Source organism: Protomyctophum bolini, assembly GCF_963924005.1.
Source record: "Protomyctophum bolini genome assembly, chromosome: 6".
Taxonomy (NCBI): Eukaryota; Metazoa; Chordata; class Actinopteri; order Myctophiformes; family Myctophidae; genus Protomyctophum; species Protomyctophum bolini.
In genome coordinates, this window is record NC_137867.1 from 270,001 (window position 1) to 288,087 (window position 18,087).

At 41.9% G+C, this 18,087-nt stretch overlaps 1 protein-coding gene across 1 annotated transcript in view; it reads left to right on the forward strand.

The window, feature by feature from the left end:
- LOC308317796 (matrix metalloproteinase-16-like) overlaps window positions 1–18,087 on the forward strand; it is a gene marked incomplete at both ends in the record, with an annotated part of 222,710 nt that overhangs the window by 2,867 nt on the left and 201,756 nt on the right. Inside the window, one exon of the mRNA XM_080767073.1 lies at window positions 7,656–7,795. Coding sequence (XP_080623199.1) covers window positions 7,656–7,795 — 140 coding nt within the window. The remainder of the gene's footprint in view (window positions 1–7,655; window positions 7,796–18,087) is intronic.

Here is an 18,087-nt window from a genome sequence, read left to right on the forward strand (position 1 = left end):
ATATATAAATATCCACAGCAGGCCTACAGACAGAGAACGCTCTATTATTGTTTTAATGTTGAAGGGATATAGTGTTTTCTAACTTTAAGGACAACTTTAGTTTTTTTCAACCAAGGTTCATGTTTTAGGTTGTTATTAGAGAAAGTAAAAGGTGAGTGTAATTTTCTTTTCATTTGCTGCTTTCTTTCTTTTTAGGGATTTTAGCTGTTTTTGACAGGGGGGCGGGGGCATTCGAGCATGGGGCTAAATATGTATTTCTTTACAAAATGTTATAGCGATTTCCTTTTTTATTATTTACTATAGTCCTACTAGACCCCAATAAATTACATTTGGACACAAAAGATCACGGGATCTACTGAATGTGTCAAACTGGCATATTGAGCCTATATGAAACAGTGTGGCTTCCCCCCAGTAGGCTACCTTCACATTCAGTAGATCCTGCGATCTTCTGTGGCCAGATGTAATTTATTGGGGTCTAGTAGGACTATAGTAATCGCTATAACATTTTGTAAAGAGATACATATTTAGCCCCATGCTCAAATGCCCCCGCCCCCCTGTCAAAAACAGCTAAAATCCCTAAAACGAAATAAAGCAGCAAATGAAAGAAAATGAACACTCATCTTTTAGTTTCTCTAATAACAACCTAAAACATGAACCTTGTTTGAAAAAAAACTAAAGTTGTCCTTTAAGCTGCATGAAATACTTGCCATTAATATAGTGGTTGCAGCAACTGTATTCATTGATTGCCCGAGTCCCGTTGTGGGGAGTTCTGCTCTGTTTTTTGTGAAATATCAAGTAGTTCCGGTCATTTTGTGTTCACGCACGCACACACACACACATGCACACACACACACACACACACACACACACACACACACACACAGCCAGTTGTTATGTGATTCCCTTTGTGCGTTCTTGAAACAAAGTGAATATAGGCCTACATTGTTTTAGGTCCTAAATGCTAGTTTACTGGTTCAGTTATATCTGTGTGACTCTGTATTTTACGTTCTGTGACTTGTGTTTGTTTCATTGGTAACTCATGGTCGTTTGGCTATAGTGTTTCTTTAGCATGGGGAGAGAGTATGTTTTTGCCGTCCGTCCGTCTGTGTACAGCTCTAATCTCCTGCACCGTTAACCCGGTCGATGCCAAATGTTTGCACTACACACAAAGCCAAATTGACACTAATTAGCCCACAGACCCCCATTTTAAGAGATATGCCAGGGACCCCATAGATTCTATAAGAATCTAGCAGTGTCACGGACCCGACCGCCGCCAGTGTGACATGCATTAGTCCATGGACCCCCATTTGATAGCATTTCTGTCTCTGGGACCCCCGATTTATATTGTAAAATCAATGTTAATTAACTCTGAGGGCTGGATTTTGAAGGTGCGTTTTACCATGTGGTAATACATAAATTGGCCTCGCTCTGCGCACAATCGTATTATGAAAGCCTTATCGTCCCGTGTTGAACGCACACACATATGGAATACGACGTTGCTGAATATTTTAGCATTGTGGGAGTGTCCATATGTTAATTATTTTCGCTTTGCGCAATTTGCTATTAAGCCCCTTGACCTGCGCATAACGATTAGACGTGGGTCTAGGCACCTCATAAACGCAAAAAGAAGAAAAAGCACTGTTTGATTTTACACTTGAGCGGCTCTGGGACGCTGCTGGAGTGTTGCCAAGTCTGTTTATTATAAGCGGCTTCTTTTTCTGTAAAGTTGCTTGTAAATATTGGTAGTTGTGGTTGCTTTTCTTGTTTCTAAAGGTTTCTCCTAATGTTGTTTAAACCAGTGATCCTCACACAGCACATTCCCAAGTCAAGGATCCCCAGATGAATGCATTTGCCAAACTAAGGACGGCTAATACAAAAATGTAATTACATTTTTCCAAGATTACTTTTGAAAATAGCAGATCTACCAGCTCACAATGCATCACATTCATTCATTAAAACTATGAACTCTGACTGCAGGCGGATATATAATGATCATTATAACAATGTGCAAGAAAATATTTAAAAAGATGTAAGAACTTTATATTTGTGGACAATCAAAATATGTTTTTTATTTTAATGTGGTGTCATTAAAATTAATCTGGATATGGCAGACTCAATATCTAGAAAATAAAAACATGGCGTTACAGACCCCTGTTATATGCGCTTATTTTGGGATTATTTTTATAGACCTATTTACTTGTTTCTCTGAGACATGGCAACAGCGTCTTTTTATTGCGTCATTTTATTGTGAATGTTGAGATTAGAAACGGCCATAATTCTTTCATTTCTCAAAAAAAAACATATGCATAATCCTTGGGAAGTTTGCTTTCATACGCTGTATCACACTCGATTCAAGTCTTCTTCAATAAAATGCTACGAGCGAAGACCATACCATCACGGGACCATACCGCATCACGGGCATACGCACCAGGCATTCAACTCATTACTCATTTCAAATATAATATAATTATAATTTAAATTAAAATATAATTTTACTGGTGTTTCTCAATAGAAACAACTTATTTTGAGGCATGAAGGTGACAGCATGCAGTGCAATAGGAATAATTAACCCAAATGTGACAAAGTCATATATGTCATGTCTTCTATGGTGCCAGCCTGAAGAAATGTAATATAACGATCCCCAAAGTGCGCATTCCGTATGTGACATCAGCTGACTGGTAAAGAAAAAAGTACGGACATGTTGATTGGGTAACTCTCAAACACGCCTTAAACACTCCCATGACTAATTCAAGGCAGTTTTGCGCACTCCACGGGGTGTCGAAAGCGCTTCTTAACATGCTTAAAATTGCAATCTGACCTCACGCCCCCAGCTCATATTACTAATTACTAATTACTAATATTATATGACTTCCATAATCGAGCCCTGAGAGTGTACAAATGGACCCTTATGGGTCCATTTGGTTCCAAACTATCATTTAGCTGGGGACCCCCTGGAACTCTCTCAAGGACCCCTGGGGGTCCCCATAACCCACTTTGGAAACCACTTTCCATAAGCTGTATAGATCGGCTATTTTGGGAGAAGAGATGGAACGTAAATATAACATTGCTGTGGTTAGCCCACCAGAATGCAATTCAGCTAGATATAGCTCATTCTGACACATGCTCAACAGTTGTACCTGATTCATTGATTAATGTATTAACAGTTTGTATAGAATGGGTACAGATATAAATATCATATACAGGGTTAGAAAAAGGAAAAACTATTTACAGTATAGAAAGAATGGGCTGTGGTCACTATGTTCATTGTTTTTTAATATCATTAAGAACAGAGTCATTTTCTATCATGTCCTATATGACAAGTCGTGGTATGCTACATAATATGAATGACAATGTTTCAAATTCAACAACATTTAGGACAATGAAAATGCCATAGTGATTCATCTCCATCCAATGTACAGGCTGTACAGCAGCTTGCAGTCACTTCCATAGCTGGTTTGCCTACACCATTGCTAATTAGTTATTTAACTTTACAAGTTGTGGGGACTAGAATTTCGCGGCCCTGACGGGCCGTGAATCCTAGTTACGTTGCAGCGCACTATGGGAAGAAGGTCATTGCGGGAGTTGACTCCACATGTAGTAACGGATGGGTTATTAGTTATTTTTGCATCTGCCGCTTTAGATGACCTGAGATGACTTGATTGATTGGCATCAAAAAGGGCCTGTCAGCTCAAACACACAATGAAATACTTGTTGTTGCTTACAATCATCAGTAGCAAAGTAAAATACCAACAAAAATAAAACCCTACCATTTCCATTTCCCCCCCTCTATTTCCCATTCCATGTAGCCTATGAAAGGCCCCTCAATTACATTTTGTAACTATTTTCAGCAATGGGATGATAGTTTTATTTGGTGGGTATGTTGAGCTAGTGTGGTGTGATTAGTCTTGAATGCTTATAAGTACATTTAAAATAAATAAATAATGTTGTTTGTTTTTAAATCTTGTCTTTCCCGCCCTGTGTTCGAAACTGTTATCCATGCCTTTATGACATCCCTCCTCGACTACTGTAATGCCCTGTATATTGGAGTTAACCAGGCCTCCATCTCTCGCTTACAGCTAGTCCAGAATGCCGCCGCACGGTTGCTTACAGGCACACGTAAACGTGACCATATTAGTCCTGTACTAGAGCTCCCTCCATTGGCTTCCTGTGCGATACAGGATTGATTTCAAGGTTTTGCAAATGTCTAAATGGTTTGGCACCCATTTATCTCTCTGAACTACTCATACCGTATGTTCCCACAAGGACCCTCAGGTCGTCTGACCAGCTTCTCCTGGTGGTGCCTAAATCAAGGCTGAAGCTCAGAGGGAACCGGGCTTTTGCAGTGGCAGCTCCCAAACTCTGGAATGAGCTGCCTCTGCACATAAGACAAGCCCCCACTCTTCAGGTGTTTAAATCACGCCTCAAGACATATTTTTATTCTTTGGCTTTTCCAAGCATAGTATGAGCCTTTGATGTTGAAAGTGACACTGTGTACTGTATGTTGTTTGTTTTTAAATGAAGTTGTGATTTTTATTATTTTATTGTAAAGCACTTTGGTACAACTTGTTGTTATTTAAATGTGCTATAGAAATAAAGATGGTATGGTATGGTATGGTATGGTATGGTAAAAGCAAGTACTTTTTTTTACTCTTACTTACATTTTGACTGAGCTATTCTACTTGTAGTGGAGTAAATTTGACCAGGTCATATTTTGTACTATTTTGTCCAGCTCTGCTTGTATAGGTTGAAGTGTGTTCAGACTTGTGTTGCTCCAAGGTGAGTTTTAGGCTGACCCACTGCAGACAGTTGTGTTTACAGACTGTGATGTTCTCGTGTGAGACCCATAATCTAATCTCTGACCCATTCCTCAAGGATCGCTGTAGTTCCAGGCTATTGACTGAACATGTGTCGACACGCACGCACGCACGCCTGCACGCACGCACGCACGCATCCACATACGTACTTTACACACACGCTCAACACTCTTTCATTTAGTATAGGGCTCTATATATACTTATATTTTAGAAAATACAAACACATAGAATCATCTCTAAATCTGTGCCACACATTGAGCTTGTAGATCTGCTGTTTTTCCTACTTTTGTGTGACAGTAACAAAGTAGGGCATTATTAAAGTATTTTTTTTTAGATAAGATGTAAGAGGGCAATGCTCTGCAAAAGGTGCATGCGTGCGCGTGCGTGCGTGCGTGCGTGTGTGCGTGTGTGTGTGTGTGTGCGTGCGTGCGTGCTCCGTCTTCACTTTTCTGCCCTCACTTTTATCTTCAATATGTACTTTGCTCAGCCAATCAAATCATCGCTATGCGGTGATCAGCCAATCACAAGCCAATGTTTGTGTTTACACAACCTGGAAAGCTGGGCATAGGAGGCACTAACGCCCCTCAAAAAGCTGATCTACAAGCTCACACAGGGTGCTTTCTGAGCTTGTAGACCGGCTATTTCCAAATAGAGCTCTCTCTCTCCCTCCCTCCCTCCCTCTCTCTCTCTCTCTCTCTCTCTCTCTCCCTCCCTCTTGGAGCCCCCCCACCCCTTTCCCCCTATATGTTTCTTTTCCTTTATGATGAATTCCTGTTCTGTTCTTTGACTATATAGAAGTGTCTATTTGTACGTCTCTAAATGTTTTGATGAATTGAACAAGGTGGACCCTCTTGTAAACAAGTGTAGGCCTAATGCTTTATTGGGTCGTCCACTCACAGTTAACAGTACAGTGCATTTTTGAGTGGTGCAACCACTCCTACAACCAGCAATGTCCGTGTTTGTGTACCTGTTTGTTTGTGCGTGTACCTGTTTGTGTAACAGTTTTTTTTGTGTAGGTCAATGAGCACGAGTATGTGACTTATTAACAGCAGTAGGGGGCGCCAGAAACAGAGAGAGGGGTAGTGCTGTGTCTCTAATATGAGAGAGAGAGAGAGAGAGAGAGAGAGAGAGAGAGAGGGGGGGGGTTCACACGTGTGTGATTTTTATGAAACAAACACATTGCAGATCGAAACAGGATAATTCAAGCTTTTCGTACAGCTGCAATGTTGGTGAGTTTGACGTTGTTTAATACAATTAGATAGGACTGTTCTGTTTGGATGAATGGGCTGTCTGTGGGAAGTTACACCCAAGGTTAATTAAAAGAGGTTAGGAAGTGAAGACCGTACGCTGGACTCCATGTTGCTCCTGGAAGGACAGAAGACCGTACGGTGGACTCCATGTTGCTCCTGGAAGGACAGAAGACCGTACGGTGGACTCCATGTTGCTCCTGGAAGGACAGAAGACCGTACGGTGGACTCCATGTTGCTGAAGGACAGAAGACCGTACGGTGGACTCCATGTTGCTGAAGGACAGAAGACCGTACGGTGGACTCCATGTTGCTGAAGGACAGAAGACCGTACGGTGGACTCCATGTTGTTCCTGGAAGGACAGAAGACCGTACGGTGGACTCCATGTTGCTCCTGGAAGGACAGAAGACCGTACGGAGGACTCCATGTTGCTCCTGGAAGGACAGAAGACCGTACGGTGGACTCCATGTTGCTCCTGGAAGGACAGAAGACCGTACGGTGGACTCCATGTTGCTCCTGGAAGGACAGAAGACCGTACGGTGGACTCCATGTTGCTGAAGGACAGAAGACCGTACGGTGGACTCCATGTTGCTGAAGGACAGAAGACCGTACGGTGGACTCCATGTTGCTGAAGGACAGAAGACCGTACGGTGGACTCCATGTTGTTCCTGGAAGGACAGAAGACCGTACGGTGGACTCCATGTTGCTCCTGGAAGGACAGAAGACCGTACGGAGGACTCCATGTTGCTCCTGGAAGGACAGAAGACCGTACGGTGGACTCCATGTTGCTCCTGGAAGGACAGAAGACCGTACGGTGGACTCCATGTTGCTGAAGGACAGAAGACCGTACGGTGGACTCCATGTTGCTCCTGGAAGGACAGAAGACCGTATGGTGGACTCCATGTTGCTCCTGGAAGGACAGAAGACCGTACGGTGGACTCCATGTTGCTGAAGGACAGAAGACCGTACGGTGGACTCCATGTTGCTGAAGGACAGAAGACCGTACGGTGGACTCCATGTTGCTCCCTGGAAGGACAGAAGACCGTACGGTGGACTCCATGTTGCTGAAGGACAGAAGACCGTACGGTGGACTCCATGTTGCTGAAGGACAGAAGACCGTACGGTGGACTCCATGTTGCTCCTGGAAGGACAGAAGACCGTACGGTGGACTCCATGTTGCTCCTGGAAGGACAGAAGACCGTACGGTGGACTCCATGTTGCTCCTGGAAGGACAGAAGACCGTACGGTGGACTCCATGTTGCTGAAGGACAGAAGACCGTACGGAGGACTCCATGTTGCTCCCTGGAAGGACATAAGACCGTACGGTGGACTCCATGTTGCTCCCTGGAAGGACAGAAGACTGTACGGCGGACTCCATGTTGCTCCCTGGAAGGACAGAAACATACCCAATGGGCTTTATGCAGCCAATACTTCCGCGTTCAGCTTCCTTGGCCTCAACTGCGCATGTTTTTTTCATTTAATAATGATTCCCTGTAAATATAAGTTAGTATTTGTTCCTTCGAAGTGTTTTGTTATTTCTTATTGTGGAACAAACCTTTTAATGGTGTCTTGTTTGTCTTTGTGTCTCCACCAGTCATGGCTGAGACAATATGGCTACCTGGCTCCCCTGGACAGCAGGGACTCATCTAGCCAGGATCTGTCTGAAGCCATCAGGGAGATGCAGAGGTCCTACAACCTGGATGTCACTGGACGGTTGGACCAGCAAACCATCACGTATGTCTCCTACATCTACTCATGTAGCTCCTTGGTTTGGTCAACCATTCATTGAACCCTTCGCTAGAGAAATAAGCCACTCAGAGCCTCTTCCTCTGATACTCATACAGTATATTACTATAGGGGGCAGCATGAAAGGAGGGGGCATTTTAATTTGTATTATTATTTTCTTATTCTTATATTTTTAGTTTTCTAACTTGTATATTCATATTTTGATATAATTAATTGAAAAAGCTCCCTCAAGTTTTGACAAATCACAAAACACCCTGACTGCACAGTGCACTGCACTACCCTGGCTAACAAGACAAATAAAGTTAAGAAAAAACACCTTCAATATTTAGTTTATTTTATAAAAAGTTAATCTTTCACTCAATAGGGACTGCTCCCGTCACTAGGTGATGATGTTGTGTAGTCCAGCCCTATGGAATGATGGTGGTGGGAGCAAACATCACATAACAACCAGGAACCATAGCACAAGGAAGGCTTGAAGACCATTCAGACTAGTGAGCTTAAGTAGCCCGCCCAATTGGTCAGCTGACTGCCACATCAGCGAATGACATGTGGGTCTTACACACACTGAATACACCCACATAGTAATGCAGAATATTAACCCCTTGAGTATATGTATGCGCCCTTGAGCACGGCATGAAACCCCTCGAGTATATCTGACTGAACTAACTCTGCAAGCTATACACATCATTTAATCAGGGGCTCCAAGGAGTTATTGCTGTTGGGTGTGAGAGGCATGTACAGTTGTACGTCTTCAGCGTTACAGTGGAAGGATAAATCGTGTTTGGAGAGGATGGGACCGAGGGGGAGCATATATAGCAGGAATAGTAGAGGCCAAAATAGAGCCCTGGAGTGTCTGTCTGTCCAAGCACGAAAATAGCGTTTGTTCACCACCAAGTGTCACTTGTCACTAAAGCTAAATTCCAATACCCAAAATCTCGGCCACTCGCTCACTCCCACTCCCCCCCGCCCCCCAATCCACCAGCTGGCGGCGGCTGAGTGGCTGAAGTCGCTGACCCAACGGCCAACACACACACACACACACACACACACACACACACACACTAAAAAGCTTTGCTGTTTGTTGAAGAGACACATTTTCGCTGAATGAATAGAGCTTCAGAATGATAAAGTAGCCTATCTAGCCTACATATGTGAAAGTGAAAGGACCACAACAAGCCACTGGCTTTATTGCGTTGTGTGATATAAGCGTAATAAAAGTAGGATATATAAGCCGGCTATATTGTGCGCACCTCAAAAGCTATAGTTAATTTATCTCTGTGCATGCCTGAATGCACAGACTGCTATGAATGACGGTGACAAAAATGTATTTATTTATATGTGGACAGAACTGAATATGTAAGTCAGCAACCTGGTCGCAGGCCAACTCGTTGAAATAGAACGGACTGGTACACAGCCGTTCCGTTCATATAATACTAGTAGGTACTGCAGTCCGTTCCTATCATACTAAAAGTCCCACCATTGAAACCTATGGAGTCGTGTCCCGGATGATGTCACGTGACCCACGCCGCAGGTCCGTTCCTATTATACTAATATGAATACCATTGAAACCTATCGGTTAAAATTTTTTATTAAATTGAAATGATCCAAGATGATATCGCTTCTGTCGTTTTATAACGTGTATGGTATTGTATTTTAATAAACATAATTGTTATTGACTTTTTGTAAATAATTTTATAACATTTAAGGCTCCGCCTGTAATACATATGTGGGCATGGCTATGAAGCCATCGTTTACTTCCTCCATATTTGGCCCTTACTTCTACATAAACGTTCATCTTTAGGCTTATCCCAAGGCCATAAATGTTACAATATTTGACGGGCCCCCGGAAGTACCCGTTCCTTCCGTATTGTTTAATAAAAAGCATTTTAATCGGATCGACCGCAATTTTCTAAAAGAACGTTCACTGTATCAGCATGCAGTACACCTACCAAACGATAGGGTCGTAGTTGAAAGAAACGGGAAGAAATGGCCATCGATCGGATTAAAATGCTTTTTAATTGAACAATACGGAAGATACGGTTAATTCTGCGGGCCCGCAAAGCATTGTAACATCCATGGGGTAAGCACTTAATTTTTTTGGATGCAGACGTAATCCACTTTTCCAGGTGCTGTCGATATGAAATGAGCAACACGTAACTTTTCAACGAAATTAACAGACCACGATAATAATAATAATAATTATTAGTTGATCGACCGTACATAATTGTAACATCAGTGGGCATGGGTTAATAACCTTATATTTGAAATCCACGCGGATTATGTGATATATGGATGTTTTTAGTTTTGTCCGGAAACCGGAAGCATTCGCTTGTTTTGGATCCGGTTTTAGATCCGGTCTGAGCGTCTAGTAACTGCACTACATTAACTACAGTACTATGCTAGTAGTACCTTACCTGCAGTTGGCTCACTAGAAAGGTAAGGTATATTTTTGTATCAAAGTCTATATCGATCTAGTTGTTGTGTCTTTTTTTGCCTCACGTTAAATGACGGGGCCATGTGACATAATTATTGCATTCAGTTCAGATACAAGTTAGAACTAAAGACCTACCTAGCTAGGGTTAGCATATGGCTGCTAGCTAACAATAACATGGACACAGGTTCACAATAGGTTTACAGAAAGTGATCAAGACTATAGTTCACACCGCTTTTTTGATTGATTGATTGAATATTTTATTAACAGTTTGTAGTCTGGCAGCCGACAGGTTTCTTTTGTTTAAAGTGAGACACGTGGTAGGCTATATAGTATTTTTTGTTTTGGCCTAAAATATTGTCTATACATGCATTCATGACCAGCAGTCGTGACAAATGTGATGAAGTCAGCACATTTTGGGCAAGTGGCTATGGCTCTTTATAACCCAAGGAGTATTTTTTTGTGCAAAACGAAAGCTTGGTATGTATTCAGAATCATGAAAACCCCATAGATTTACATGTCACATGCTACTTAAAGCATAACGAAAGTTTGGGATTTTTGACATATACCGACAGCCGGTCAACAAGTGGATTCATGAATGTATACGTATATATAGACAATATTTTAGGCCAATAAAAAAATACTATATACCAAATTTCCCACCCGTGCACCACAGCTGCCGGACTATTGCAGAATTACAGTATATTTCAAGCACAACTCAAGACAAAACTGTTAACTGTGAGTGGACGACACCATAACGCATTTAATACTTGTTTAGAGCCCACCATTTTCATTTAATCAAAATATTACTACTTGGGGGCACGGTGGAACAGTCGGTAGTGCTGTCGCCTCACAGCTAGAAGGTCCTGGGTTCGATTCCCACTAGGGACGCTGTGGGTGCTGGGGGCGTGTTCCCTCCTCCGCGTCATCAGTGCCCATACCCGAGGCAAAGGGGCCTTTCTATGTGGAGTTTGCATGCTCTCCCCGTATCCCCTAGGGTAGGTACCCTCACAAAAACATGCAGTAATCCTGGTCTCTAAAACTACATCCCCCTGGCCAGGCGGGGCGCCTGATGGAGGGGAAAGTCGGAATAACGTGTTCCTTCCACGCGCTACGTCCGGCCGGGGAAATTCCCCCCTGCCAGGTGAAAAGAAGCAGCTTGGACTCCTCATGCATAGGAGGAGGCATGAGGTCAGTCCGCTGCCCCCCCAGGTTGGCAGAGGAAGTGTAGCACCCAGGATAATTGGCACCGGGTGAAAAAACTGGGTTGCAAAACTGGGATAAAAATAATAAAAATAAAATATTACTACTTATATTTTGGCCCGGCACCAACCAGAAATGTTTTTAGTTATTATATCCAGAACCTTGATTAAGATTAAGTATCTATGATTCCAGCAGGGTGTAGTTAGGAATACAGTGTAGTTGGCATATTGCCCCGCACTGTGGAAGAGTACTAAACCAAATACTTAATCTCTCAAACTCTCTCTCTCTGTCATTCTTAGACAAGCCCTCCATTGGTGTCTCCAGAGTCCAGTCTACTTTTGGCCAGCTGTTTTGTGTTTTTTGTAGCTACACCCTACATCCACATAGGTAGGTGTAGGATGTCCTACTGATTGACGCCTGATTGATTTATAGTTATTCCACAGGTCCATATACAAAAACTGTTAATGTGGAAGATATCACCATGATGAAGCATTACACTTGTTTCCATTCTAACAGGGTCCAACCGTTTACTAATAACTAACAACTTACACTTTTTTTATTGTTTCAGTACAATGTCAACACACATAAAGTCAGACTCGGTGTCTAATAAGGCCAGATTGGAAGGTCTTGCTCTGGTCTCGCAAGCATTAATGAAGGCACAAGTAAGTTACATTCTTGTACATCAATGTGTAATTAATTTAACTTCTGTTAGTTGATGCCTATTTCTCTATATTTCATGACGTGTGTCCATCTAGAAGAAACTGCCAGTGACAAAGAAACCACCAGTGACAAAGAAACCTGAAGTCTCATGCCCTAAAGTGATCTGGTTGAAGAGAGACGCAAATGGGGTTCCTCTTCCCACAGGAAAGAGACGAAGGAAAAGGACTTCAACTAATGGTTAGTCTCCATCTCAAAACGTATGGCAAGGACTTCATTCATAGAGAGTGGTCTTTGATTAGGTGTAGGGTAATCGTTTGATAGTGTTATTGTTGTGATATTTATACTGCCTAAGAGTTTGAAATTATTTGGTCTAATGTGGTTTTTGCTATTTTTACTTCCAAATAGTTACATCTACATCCACTGCCTCTGTCAGTAAATCTGTCTCACCTCCATGTCTTGGCTACCAAGAACCTGGTAAGTATAAAAACTACTTAAAATACACAATACAAGAAAGCTGTGGCAGTAGTGTTGCAAATTAAGGTATGTTTGTTTTTCCATTTCTCTTCCAAAGATTTTAATTTGCAGAGGCTCGAGGAGCTGATACAGGACTCGGCATGCGTTGATGTGCAGGATCATGGTGTAGAACAGCCCAATTGGACCCAAAGGCAGAAAGATGCGCACTTCTCTTGGCAACAAGCAAGAGAACACAATGTTGACAACTTGCTGTCTGCGGAGACGATTGTGAAGATGGTGTGTCAACACTGTCGTTTGAGAGAAGCAGTCATCCGTTGTGGGGACTGTATGCCGTCAGAGTGGTTTTGTGGGGAATGTGACCGTTTGGTTCATGAACATCACATTCTACACAATAGGCAAACCACAATGTTCGGGTATTATAAATACATTCCCCCAACGGAGTCAGTGAAACTCATCGATGGTAAATACACCATTTGTGAACAAGGTTTGTGTCTCTTTTCAATTAACATACAACATTGTCTCCTATTAAAATGTGTTATACATGTACCTTCATTCAAACCAAACATTTCATCCAGATTGTCCCCTTGTCTTTTCAGACTGTTTGCTGCCAACCGCCTATCCGGCAAATATATGCACCTGCGACACATTTAATGTTGCAGTATCTGTCGGTAGACCCATCATACTGGTTTGCATAAATGGTAGGAATTTATGTCTATCAATCTAGATACACACACACACACACACACACACACATGCGATATGGATAGGTATGTGTTTAAAGGACAACATAACTTTCGTGCCCCCTGTTACTTTTGTCTCATGTACTCTCAGGCCGTTATGATCTTCGCGTTCCGGTGTTATCATGCAACCAGTGCAGTAAGCAGTGGTCTCCAGAGGTCAGGGACTTTATAAGAAGTGGCTACTGGCCTACAACAATGCAAGGACAGACCCTGTTCCACAAAGACATCTTCCATTCCTTTGAAGCTATGAAGACTACAGCTCCAGGAATGTCGAGACAAGCCTTCACAGCCCTGTTAGACCAGAGAACAGTGCATTTTGGAAGAGTGAGTAATTAGTTTGATAATGTCGGTGGACAGTTGTACAGATTTTTTTTCCCATTATATTATGTATTTCTTTCAGACTGGAAAGGTGAACGCAGACTCTTTTCAGAGGAGCTTTCTGCAGTACACATACTGACTCACTCACTCACTCTATTGTTTTAGGAGTCAAGATCATGGGTTCTTTGATGGACTTTTCTTAGCAAAAGACTCCGACGTGTCCACTTTTGTTGAGGAGGTCAGAGGAGTTGTAAAAAGTGTAAGTTTTTAACAGCCAATAAAGAGTAATGACTGTAATAGTTTTGTAGATAGCCCTGCTATCTATTGTCTTTAATCAACTCCTAATATCTTCCAAATATGTACTTTGGTAGACTGCAGGGAAAGCCATGTGTGGAGATTCACATTGGAGAGCTGCTCGAGAGTCATCCAAACAGGCCAACAAGTTGGATGAAGAAGGTGTTGAAATTGCTGTTTGTAGGCATGGCTTCCTTCTCAAAGGTTGGTATTAGTAATCCTGATGAGTTCAAATTTAAAAAATGTAGATTATTACAGGCCCTTCATTGTACTATGCTCTCTAATATTAATTTCCCCCCCAAAAAAGCTCTCAATATGTATAGAAGGGAAATCTTTGCATATCCAATGTTCCTCCAAAAAGAGTTCCAGAGTGCTACATATTTGGCCATGGATGTGACCTGCCGATATGTGCCATACTTGGAGAAGGTGTCGGAGAACCTGAGTCATCTTCAACCCCTTCAGCAACAGAAACATTGCTTGTCAGTGATGCATGCGAAAGCACACAATACCAAGTGCGAGGTGATGCTTCTTACATTTTTGTTTATGACTTAAGTTAAATTACTCATTTAAATTCTCAAATGAAATGACCATTAGCCACACAAACCAAGTGACCTCAGGATATGCATCAATTGTGATCATGCTAGCTTCCACACTGTTAAACTATTCCATACTTCCTGTAGATCCAGTGGAATGCAAGGAACCAGGAAGGTATCGGAACAACATTGGGAGAAGAAGTAGAGCAAGTCAACAGTTTTCTCTCCCGATGTGCTCTGACCACTAAATACATGACAAAGTCAGGTCTGTAAGCTTATTTAACCCCATGCTACCCTGCAAAGTTACACATAAAACATTTTCAACACATTCTTATTTGCATTTGTGTTCTTTACAGTAAGAACTGACATGCTTACTGTGCACCAGTGTTGGGGAAGTTACTTTTAAAAAGTAAGGCGTTATAGTTATCGTTACTTATCTAAAAAAGTAATTTGTTACTTTACTTTACATGAAATTATGAAAGTAACTACTTTACTTTACATTACTTTACTTTAGAAAATAATAATATAAAAAACGGCCGAAACCGAATACCGAATATAGGAACTTTTTTTTGAAGCTAGATCTATAAAGAATAGGGTTGGGAGACTTGGGACTTCATTAAAAAACATCTATTTAATTGGAGGCTTTGTGATGAATTCATCTCAATTAATCACATTTTAATCGCATATCATCAATAGGCATATTTGACCTGAGCAGTGAGCTTTTTTTCTACATAAGCATAGGCAATAAAACAAGTAGTAATAATTATAGTGATAATATTATCATTCATTGTTAAAGCTCCAAATGATATTCCCATTCGTCTTTGTGTCTGCCCGTGTGCTCGCAGCAGCGAGTGTGAGGGGTTGGGGAACGGGGTTGTATATAGTGAAACTAACGTTAGCTCCCATGCTAGCTAATGGCTTCCCTCGTCAACAGAACACCACCACAGATCGGGTGGAAGCTGCTGATATCACGTTGCTTGTGCCCGTGGATGGGAAATAAGATTTAAAAGGCTATGGAAGCGTGGATGAAAGGCAAAGCACAGATGTGTGCAAAGTTTTGTCGGATCTGCCTGTGCATTCCGTCTGCTGCAGTGCGTGTGTGTTCTGTCAACTTCTGTGTTGACTGGCTGAATGCATAGTAAAGAGCGTCATCATAAGCATGCGCCCTTCCTGCGCTGGAAGTAGCAGATCTACAAGGTATCTACCCGTCGCAATGCACAGCACGTTGGGCTTGTACATCTGTGTTTCTCCCGCAGTTTAGTTGAATTATATCGATTCACAACTTTATTTGCCCCCTTCACTTCAGCAGCACAGAGACGCCTGTATGATGATAGACTCACGGAGCTGCATGGCCAGACTTTTTTCTCTGATCACATAAGTTGACATAACGCCATAACGCGGGTAGCGCTCGCACAATAACTATAGCGCCGTTATGGAATGGGGAAATGTAAAGCGTTAGGTTACAAGTTACTGCAAATAGTAGTTACGTTATGTAACGTAACGCATGTAAGGGCGTTAGTCACAACACTGCTGTGCACGCAATGGGTTGGAATCTCCGCAAAGAGAATGGCCTACACATTGCTTTGTCTTCGAGATACGAAAAGGTATGTTGAGGAAAAGGGGATAACTATTTCAAGCAGCTACATGTGAAACTTCAAATACTATGACATGGTTCTGTATTGCAATTTTGCAGACACTAGAGAAGACTTTGGAGGTAGCTGAGAACTTGACAAAGTTGCAGGAGCAGTTCCATTGTAGCGATGACATGCTTCAACAGTGGGTTCTTGATGTCAAGCAGTGGGCCAAGACCGGTAAGGAAGAATCTTTTACACAAACACTGTCGGACTCTTTGGCTGTAATGCATATACTGTAGCTGTAGCCTATATGTTATGGTGCAGGGATGGGTACTGTCAGTAAATCACTTTTTCACTTCACTTTCAATGTTTCATTTTGGTAATAACGGTATATAAATATAGATACATTGCTATGACCAAAAAAGGTGTATGCTGAAGCTAATTAGCTTAATTTGCCTACCCTTACCAACTACAAATAATATAGATGACAGACAAAGAAAACAAAAACTAAGTAATAAGTCTCTGTCAGTAAACAGGAAAAAACTAAAACAATGTGTGTGATAATTTATTCTTTCTTAGGAAGTGCAGCGGCCAGTGCTGTGAATGTCCATGCTTTGCAGCTCTCCATTGAAGCACTTTTTGTGAGCATCTGCCAAAAGATGGTATGGTAAAATGGTATGTATAGTACCTATAGTTTAAGCTAAAATGATTCAGCTGCATACTTGCTTGATTGTGTTTGTTTGTTAAGACAGTGGCTCGTAACAGACTGTGTCTACTGAAGAATTTCTTTGTCAGCTGAAAATGACAACACGTGTTGTGTAAACAGAGCTATGTCACATTGTGTCGTTATCAGAGTTGGGTGTAACGAGTAACGGAAAATATCGTTACTGTAACGACACTACTTTGGTCGGTAGCGAGTAATATAACGACACTACTCCTCCAAAATTGATAATCACACTACAGTTACTGGTCGCTTTAGCGCTGCCGTTACTCGCTACTTGCATCATGTGGCTGCTTTCAGCAGTGTTGCTTTAGAGAATAATGCACACAACGGAGATGAGTTGAACATGAACACTAATGGTGCGCTGGCAACGCAGTAGGCTACGCAGTACGGACTAGAACATGTCAAACCGGTGTCAGATCATCAGCAGCACAGCATTTTTCGTTACTGTCGTGGACTCGTAGGGTGGCCAGACGTCCGGTTTTAGACCCACCTTTCCTCCTCCCAACTCAACCTCTGGCCGGACACATCATTGTCCGTTTTTTTGTGATATAGCCTACAGTGCTTGTGTCATAACTGTCATTTAAGTCGTCTCTGTATTAAAATCTCCGTAGCACTTTTCCGCTGCACAGAAAGCTCCCAGTCTCCCCACTGTCACAGAGACAGAGCAGGCGTTGGGGTGTTGCCATGTCCGCTTATTACAAGCGACTTTGGGCTTGTTTTATGATAGCCCAGTCAGGCTTCTTTTGGGCTGTTTTCATAGACATGGCTGCTTGTTTCTCTTCTAAAACCTGGCAACACTGCCAATGGGAGGGTGTGTTTGTTTGTTGTAGAACGTGTGCTCTCACAATCACTAGTTAGTTAATGTAGAGATAAATAAACCAAATATGCCGAAATGAAAAACTACATTTAATGAGCAATGGAGCAGGGGACTCCACATCATAAAGAAAGGGATCCTAAAGCACTGTGAACATAATTATAGTCTACTGATTTATCTCAGTCTCATTATTTTATTTGAATATATATTGTTGGGAAAGTTAATATTTGCCTAGAACCACGTGGTACAGTGGTTTTCAACCATTTTCATATCAAGGTCCAGTATGTATTCTGCATTTTAGCCATGGACCACCATTTGATGAGATTTGGCCTCACAGACCCCAAACTAAATATTATATTGTTGTGTGGCAGTTCAGTGCAAATTATTTGACAATGCATCTCAGGCGATTTTATGGAGTAACGCAAAAGTAATGTAACGAGTAATGTAACTAGTTACTTTCTCCAGGGAGTAATAAAGTAATGTAAGGCATTACTTTTTTCAAAAGTAATATGTAA